This window comes from Eurypyga helias, unplaced genomic scaffold (assembly GCF_000690775.1).
Source record: "Eurypyga helias isolate BGI_N326 unplaced genomic scaffold, ASM69077v1 scaffold13054, whole genome shotgun sequence".
Classification (NCBI taxonomy): domain Eukaryota; kingdom Metazoa; phylum Chordata; class Aves; order Eurypygiformes; family Eurypygidae; genus Eurypyga; species Eurypyga helias.
The window spans coordinates 1-8,896 of record NW_010248280.1 but is presented as its reverse complement, the minus strand read 5'-3'; the positions used below and the strand labels follow the sequence as shown (position 1 = coordinate 8,896).

At 45.7% G+C, this 8,896-nt stretch overlaps 1 protein-coding gene across 1 annotated transcript; it reads right to left on the bottom strand.

Moving 5' to 3' along the window:
• Nucleotides 1–2,939: 2,939 nt before the first annotated feature.
• Nucleotides 2,940–7,660, bottom strand: CCK (cholecystokinin). Its single transcript, XM_010151003.1, has 2 exons — nucleotides 7,400–7,660; nucleotides 2,940–3,334 (listed from the first exon to the last, which is right to left on the bottom strand). Exons 1-2 carry the CDS (start codon nucleotides 7,653–7,655, stop codon nucleotides 3,198–3,200), a joined length of 393 nt encoding a protein of 130 aa, XP_010149305.1. The 5' UTR covers nucleotides 7,656–7,660; the 3' UTR covers nucleotides 2,940–3,197.
• Between the last annotated feature and the right edge of the window lie 1,236 nt (nucleotides 7,661–8,896).

Sequence of the window (8,896 nt, the reverse complement as noted above, 5' to 3'; positions counted from 1 at the left end):
AGCCAGGCCCTGCAAAGCTACAGGCTCTTCCCTGCTCATTCACGTGGAGTTCGCAGTAATCCTGCTCTGCTCACGAGGATTGGCCCCGCACCCATTCGAAATGAAGTGAATAAAGCTGGAACAACTAATTGAATCCAGCGCACAGAGAAAACAAACTGTCTTTACATGCAAATAGGTGTTGATTTGCTATTTTGGCAGCGTTAATTTTGCCCCTGTGCACGCACTTCCATGAAGATGCATTAGAATAAAGCTAAATTAAACGCTGAGGGTTGGCAGCGCTGGGGAAGTTGCCGCCCAACACGCTGCGTGGGGGATGAAATCTGCGGGGCACTTTTCAGCCCAAAGCCTTTGCCGGACCCGAGGGGCTCACACCCGGCTGCAGGGGCTCCATCCCCCAGGCTGCAGATTCCCTTGGGTTGAAACAGAGAGGCCTGGAGGGCATCTTCGCTAATAGGATGAGCATTGGAGCTACCAGGGTTGCTTGACTTCCCCAAATCTGCTGGCCTGCCTGTTCAGGTCTGATTAGCACCTCCAGGTCAGCTGGGAGCTGAATGGTGTCTCAGCAGCCTTTACAGCCCTTCCCCACCCGGGGCAATTTCTTCTACTCCCAGAGGAGCAGGTGATGGATGTTTTGAGGAGGAGGATGTTGCTAAACCACTTATGGCCACCCTCCCCCTCGTCTCCATGAGCCGTGCTGTGTCCTACAGCAACAGATCCTTGGTGATTACTGCCATCGCCCCCAAACCAGGACCCCTGTGAGTGTTAAGAATGAGGAGGAGATCTTCCCTGGAGCTGCAAATTTGTACCTTAGCGGCAACTGAAAAAACAGGTTAGTCTTGAGCTTCCGTTTGGCAGCCCTTTCAGTGCCCAGTCAGAAAAGGGCCCCCTTTTACTGGTTCTGACTGGCCAGGGCCTTCCGTCTGGAGACAGGAAAAAGTGCTGAGGTGACGTGATGTATGTTTTCAATCCTCATTTGGATGCCAAGGGAGTCACTGCAAGGCCCTTTATACCCTGGGTCTGTTTTGTAGCACTGGTAGGGCTTAAATATGAAGACCAGTGTGTGCAGCGACTGGAAAAAAAAAATAAATTAGGCCGAGCTTTGTGTGAAACCCCCCCGGCATCCAGGGAAGGTGGCAGATGTGATTGCTGCCACACGCCACGCTGGTGGTGGGCTGGCAAAGAAAACCAGCATTTTCTCTTAATCACTTTCAAAACCGGATGAGCTTTGCTTGCAGTCGTGGCACAAGGAGCAGGCAGGTTTTTCTGTAAAAAAACCCTTTCACAGACATCTTCAGAGACCTTCAGAAGAGAGGGATGAGGGGAGCGTCTTCATGCCTTCATCCCCCTGCCTGGAGGAAATGAGGCAGAAGAGGAAAAAAAGGGGTTTGGTATTTGGGGTTTTTTCTTAATGGCCACATGTGCTGGTTTTAGTTGGGACAGAGTTAATTTTCTTCCCAGTAGTTAGTCTGAGGCTGTGTTTTGGGTTTGTGCTGAGAAGAGTATGGATAACGCTGATGGTTTTAGTTGTTGCTATGGGGTGTTTGCACCAAGGACTTCTTCAGTTTCTGATACTGCCCCTGTGTTCTCAGCTGGTTCTTCAAAGAGATGCTGGGAGGGGACACAGCCCGGACAGCTGACCCAAGCTGGCCAAAGGGATGTTTGATGCCACCAAGAAAAAAAAAAAAAGACTACTTGGTTTTAATCTCATTTGAAAGCTCTGGGAAAATGGGCACTTTGGACTGTTTTCCTGTGGGCAGTACTCAAAACTAAGGAGAGAATTCACATGTTTAGGGACTCACTACATTTGGAAAGGAACCCAAAAAGCCAGAGTAGATGGCTGGGAAACAGGTTGACTGGGAGGAGCTTGAGAGGAAGAAAAAGTTCATGCAGAAAAGCAGTTCCACATTTTCAAGCTGAGATCCGCAAAGAGAGATTTGGCGTTACTAGAGGGGAAAATTCCCTGTTCCCACTTGCTGGTCTCCCTTTCACGTTAGATTTATGTGGTGCTGTCTGCTGTCCCAGCTGCTGGTGGGACCAGCTCCTCAGAAGGCTTTTGTGTTCAGCCCATGGTGAAGCCATTTTGGTTTCCCAATCTGCTTGGTATTGGTAGAATTTTGGTTTGGTACAAATATTTTTTGTACATTATTTTCCATGCACTGTTATTGTCTGTTCAGTGCTGTGGAAATTGCTGTTGAGATGTTCCCCTGCCTCCTTCCTTTGGCAAGCAGCTGCTTTTCAGTATGTGAGAAACGCTTTCTTTATCAATGCACACATTCCCGAGAAATTCTGGGAGCTATGCAGTGAAAAATCACCTCCATTTCCAGCTGGGGGCATTCCTTGGATGTGATAACCAGCTGCTGAGGCAGATCCGGGAGGGCAGGAGGGGTTCCCTGGGGGGAAGGAGGAGAGGGCAGGTACAACAGCCAGCAGAACGACTGCGAGGGGACTCGCTGGACGGAGCCCCCAGGGTGCTGGTTTGGCACATCATCCTCTGCTCTGTTCAGGGAACTCTCCTCGCCCCCTCCCAGGCAGGGAATGCTCTGTTTATGCTGTGATTCACAGCCATCGGCAGACCTTTATCTAGTTCACAACACAGAATAAATGAGGCAGGAAGAGGAAACACGTATGTTGGTGTCGCTCCTCTCTTGGTTTTAGCACTGTTGACTATTCCCTACAGGCGTGTGGGCTCGGTGTGTAACTCAGCCCGTTACGAGTGGGGTCACCACAGAGGCTGCTGGCCTTTTCTGGCAGAATTGTGCTGCTGTGTTTATATTTGGGCACATTCCCCTCAGAGTTCACAGCTATTGGGACTGACACGAGGTGTCTCCGAGAAGTGGTTGATTTCTCTGAGTACTCACCAGACAGAATGTACTTACGTTGCAGAATGGAGGCCTTTTCCTGCCTCTCTTTATAGTAAGGCACCCAGCAACAGGCGGTGACAGGACAGGAAGGGATAAGTGAAATCATTTTAATACATTATCAATGTATGAGAAACCACAAAAGAAAGAAAACATTTTCTGGAAAATTCTGCATATGTATATATTGCATTGTATAGTCTTACAGACAAATTTACATCAAATACATGGTATAGTTTAAAACACTGATTTGAAGAGGACAACAAATTAATCTTTCTCTTTCTGTACAGACATGGGAGTGTGATTCTTTTTTTTTTTCCTGTTGCTATAGTTTGCTGTTGTTTAGGAAGAGTACTCGTATTCTTCAGCACTGCGGCGTCCAAAATCCATCCAGCCCATGTAGTCTCTGTCATTTATCCTGTGCGTAGGATCAATGCTCTGTACCCTGTTCCCCATAACTGAGAACCTTCCAGCGGGACCTAAAGAAAAATTGTTTGGGAGAGCAGAGAGTTAACGGAGACATTGTTCAGCTTCATCCGCTCTCTGATCCGTTTCGTACTCACTAGCAGCTGTACGCAATAGTTGAAACCGTTTGACTTGATACAGACCAATTAACGTCAAGTCATGGGGAAAAATGTCACAGAGATGTTACATGCAACATCCTGAATGTGGCCTGGGTCTTTACTGTAAAATCAACAGATAATTCCCGCCATCCTGCAGCAGGAGCCGAACGCTGCCAGCGGCCAGGAATGGAATATGGGTGCATTTCTCCTTTTTCCTCCTTATTTCACCAGAGGGAGAAAGTCCAGACCATTTCCGACTCTTACTACCAGAGCACACCCGTGCGTGCTGGTACGGGGAGTGTTGCTCTAGAGGTGAGACAACCCTGCGAGCAGACTCGGGCCTGAGGCAGGGCTCCACCACAGTCCCGTGCTGCTTGAAGAGCCATACACGTAAGTGGGAGAGCTCTTACGGTTTGAGTTCAGCACAAAGCCGGGCAGAGCTATCAATCCCAGGTTTTGTAGAGAAGTGGGAATGGTCCTGAAACCGAGAAAAGTCGGGTCTGCAATTCAGAGCTAGGGATGTGTATTGCTCGAATTAAACAGAGCTTATGTCACTGATGTTTTCATCGCTTATCCAAAGCTTTCGTAATTCCTTTTACAGCAGGTTTGGATGCTGAACTCTGATCGTGCCTTAGCCCTTCTGTCATCCTTGCTTAGGGCACCATCACGTTATGTAACTAAAAAAATGTAGGGATAGGTAAATGACTTCTTTCTGTGCTCCCTAAAAAAAATCCCAATATTAACCAGATAGGCTAATAATTAGATTGAGCTCAAGTCTTGACTGAGGAGGGAAGAGACTCAATATATTAGTATTCAGTGCAGACTGAGGCTTGAGAAATGCTTGAACTGATCGCCACAAATTCAAAAAAACCCCACAAATACAAATCCACACAACCACCTTGCTCATGGTTTCTTGTATTTTGAAGGAACCCTTGGTGACTCTGTGACTTTCTGTTTCAAGGTTTTCCTCATGTAATGCTTTATAATGAATATGATCCATTAAAACCAAAAGCAACTACATTGTTTTGTTATTGTTTTGTTAGTGGTTGCAGAGAGGTAGGAGAGTTAAAGGTACAAAAAAAAAGAAAAAACAAGAAACCAGCCATGTTTTAGGTATTTGCCTAATACAAAATGGCAAACAATTCAATTATCCCTACAGAAAAAGTATTTGTCTACCATTAAATGCTCAAACCCCAGGAAATTCACATTCATAATTCAAACTACGTAATTAAATTGATGAGAATGGCTTCTTGGCACTAGGATCAGGGATGGCTAAGACCACAGAACCATCACTCAGATGTTGGTATTTAAGAGATTTCAGAGCCTGTAGTGACCTGTGGGCTTTAATAGCTCCCCTGGTGCCATTATGGTCTGGCCTGGCAAGGGCTCCTTAGAGGGTAGTAAGCATGCGTGTTGCTGACTTGGTAGCTACGGTGTCTCTTCTACATGGTGCCAGATTCATGCTGAAAGCCTGCAGATGAAGTTAATTGAAAGCTAGGAGTCACAGACAGTAGAATTAATTTCTTACCGGCACCTCAATTACCTTGCCTCAAACCACCAGAGATGTCCCATGGGTACTGCAGAATCCATGTACAGCAAACAGGTTCAAAACCAGCGCTGTGTGGCTACGAGGCTGCCACCTAGCCCTCACCTCTCGAGAGAATTTAACTCCCTCACTATTTTACCCGGAAATGCTGCCCAAAACCAGCCTTTCTATCGATCACAAGGGCAAAAGCCACCAGTGATGACTGCTAACACTAGCAAAGGCCTTTTTTTTTTCCCCCTAGATGGAATTTTCTAGTGAGTATTATGGTTTAGACAGGTTAAAAGTGACTAATTCAGCACATGTGAGCGATCTACAGAGATTTCTGAAGTACTGCCCAGATCCTTTATGTTAAATGAGGATGTAATTCTTCCAAGGGATCACTGTGCGCATTGTTATAAATTAAGCAAATGCTGTTTTGTCCCTGTGAATCTTCTCTTCTGTAACTACCAACTGCACCTACAAAGCGGAGTCTAACTAGCCTAGTCACGTCACAAGAACCCCATCATCTGCTAACAGTCACTTTGTAGCGTTAATTACATATGCCAATTAACACGGATGCAGGAAACTTTCCCTCATGTTAATACTTACAAAAAAGTCATCTTAAATACAAAGTGGTTGTTTTTTCCACCCTGTGTGGTTAAGCTATTTGGAAATCTCAGTCGGGTATTTAAGAGCATATTATGGCTACACAGACTAGAATGGGGAGTTTGGTTGCCGTGTAGGTGGGTGAGGATGGCTATACTGGGGAAAGGCAATGAGGATTCTGCTGTATAAACTTCTGTCATAAGATTTTTATTCAGTAACAGCTTTAACTGTAGTACCGAAGTGTGGAATTCTGTATCTGAGTTCTTTTTCCGTTAGGTTGTATGAACAGCTAAAACAAGTTCCTTAATGGATGTTGTGCCAATTGGTAACAAGAGATGAAGTCTCTCAGGCTGCATTAAAAGCGCTTCTTTTCCTGTTCCTGATTTAGCTCTGTCCCATGTACACAGATGAACGTGTACGGCTGCCTACGGAATGCGTAAAATACACGTGGCATCTCTTAACTGCAGACTGCCTTCAAAAACAAGAATAGGACTCTGCCTAGCACAGGGGTGAGCAGTGAGGCTGTCGGGAGGGGAGGGCTGCACAAGGCTGTGTGTGGAGACAGAGGAGGAGAAAGCTCTTACTTATACAATCTGAATTTTATCCTAAGCACATCCTGGGACTGGGAGTGAATTAACTTCTCAGTATCCGTACGTCCAGGTAATCCTAATTACTGCCTTCCCCTCGAGCCTTCTTTGCTTCCTAGGTGCCCCCTTTCCCTGCAGTACAGTGGATACACCGGAGTGAAGCCGTCCCAGACAAACCAGGTGTGTGCAGTGGCTTTTGCCCAGGCTGGCAGTCAAAGGGCCACGTCGATTAGGCTGCCCGTGGCGTGACTCCACTGAGATCCAAAGCACCGCAGGGATGAGACGGTTCAAAAGGAAAAAATGTTTTCTTGGGAGGCGTTTCAGTGGTCAGTGACCCTGACCCATCCTTTTTACTGGCGGCACAGGCAGCACGTGTCCGTGTAAAACACGGACGGTAGGATGTCAAGAGGGACAGCTTCACTCTTTCTTTTGCTAGCTCATGAAGGTAATAGAGCTGTTTCCTCAAGTGACCAAGAAATCGCACTGCAAGAACGAAGCCCTTTAATTCCACTACTCCACCGGTGCTTCATGCCTTTGTTACAAACGCAATGCCGTGGAGGTTTTAGTAAATGCAAGAGACTGTTCCCAGGCTGCCTGAGGTGGAAAACCTAACAAGAATTGACATGTTTTGAAGCAAATGGGCTTTTACTTATCACTGCTTTTAGTTATTGCGTTCAGAAATGTGAGTGCTCATCCTCCAAAAGCTTCCATGCTTCTGTAACTTCCTCTGGGAACAAATACACGGGACATCCAATACTCAAAAGACTTCCCTGCTATGGGTATTTCTGGGTGAGGTGAGGTTAGCCATTTGGTCTGTGTTTAGCCTCAGAAAAAGTTTTCCTGCTCTTCTAACTTAAAAAAGGCAGGGAGGAGGTTAACTAAATGAAAAAGTTTCAAGAAAACACAATTACTGTATTTTACCTGAGACACAACATGCTGAAAATAATAACTAAATGATGACAAGGCTATGAAAATAATAATTTAAAAGCTGGACTGTGACCTGGTGGGTAGGTTACATTCTCTTCCATTGCCTGTAGGCAGCTCCCAGTCAGTGGCTGCTATGAACAAATCTCTTTTTTCAGAGGAGTCTGGCAGCAAGTGAGAGAATGCTCTCTACTTCAGGAACAACCAGGCAAAATCTACATCCTATCTTCTCTAGGAATTCATGCTAGAGGACGACAGGCTTGTTCAATCTAGGACTCCCAGTGGGAAATCCCACTCACTGATGCAGGAGGAGCGCAGGAAGTAGGCTATAACCAGTACCTTTTCTGGCTTGCTGGAGATACTTGGCCAACAAGGCGCCGAGGTTAGCCCTTTGGTCAATGTTTCCATCCAGCCGCGGCACCGATTTCAGCGGGCCGGCCGACGAGGGGGCGCGGACGTGCCGGTGGTTTTCTGTCAGGCTCCGCTCGAGCTCAGCAGCCAGCGGATTCCCATTGCGCGAGCCCACGGTTTGCTGCCCGAAAGAGCTGGCTGAGAGCACAGCAAGGAACACGCAGATGCATATGCCGCTGTACATCGCTGGGGAGAAAAGCAACGACAGGCTGTTAAAATGACCAGGCTTACCACACCGTATATTGTCTCTACCCCCATCTTCCACTGGCGGTGCTGGTTTCGGAGTAAACTGGGGTTGTGTTGGGGTGTTTTTTAACGCAGGTACCTGTGGGACCTGTCTTAAATTGGAAAACATGTATGTGAACAGTTAAATATCCCTTGGTAAGAGGAAGATACGCTGGAAGGCATAAAATTAATTCACTGTAGTATGTGCTATGTCTCCCCGATCTACTCAATTCTTATTTGCTTCTCTGGTTTTGGAAGCTGAATTCCACTAAAACTTAAGGGAGATGAATCCGGCTCTGTGGAAAATCTCAGCTTTCAAACATTTCAGTATTTTCCTGTCGTACTAAAAACCGCTGTTATTACAAATACTCTGTTTTGACAAGTTCCATGAAGAGCCTTTATTCTATCAACCCTTTACTGATTTGAACTTTACCGTTCAAGAGGTTTCATCTCATCGTACACAGAAAGGAAAACCAAAAACTTGTCCCAAAGAAAGAAAAAACAAAATCTAACATCATAGATATTTGTAGTCTATTACATTATGATAGCTGAGGTGGTAAAAGCTGTTTAGTTGAAAGCTGTAAGAAATAATAGGCAAATTAACAATCATCTTCATATAAAACAGATAATTCAAATGTAATAAATTTTTTACTGCCTCCTTAAACAAGAACTAGAGACGATGTCGCTTTATTAGATTGTTTGATCGTATAAGCTGAAATAGTATTTTTCTGTAAACAGAGAAATGACTCTCAGTTATCAGGAGCAACAAGCCACCTGGTACTTAACGCTATCAGGGCAGTTTCCATTTACAAATATACATGAATATCTCAGCTATATGAGAATTTTTGAATCACTTAAGTTTCTGAACAGTAAGCTGAACATAACACTGTAATTTTAAAAGAGAAGAAAGTTATGTGCCCACGACATAACGCTGGATGGAAAACATTTACAATGCACAAAATACGGTTGGGTTTTTTTTTTAGTATTGTTAGGAGATGAATGCAAAGCGTCGAAATGTCGCTCCAGCTCGGTTATCGGCGATGCGCCCGTGCAGGTTTCGGTACTCGGAAACCGGGGGTGCGCTGCATTCTTTCCGCGGAGGCATCCTTCTAACCGACCCGATCCCTGTATTTTTTACGCATACATAATCTACATGTCCTCGGACGTAGCAACGACTCCGAACACACCACTTCACCCCGG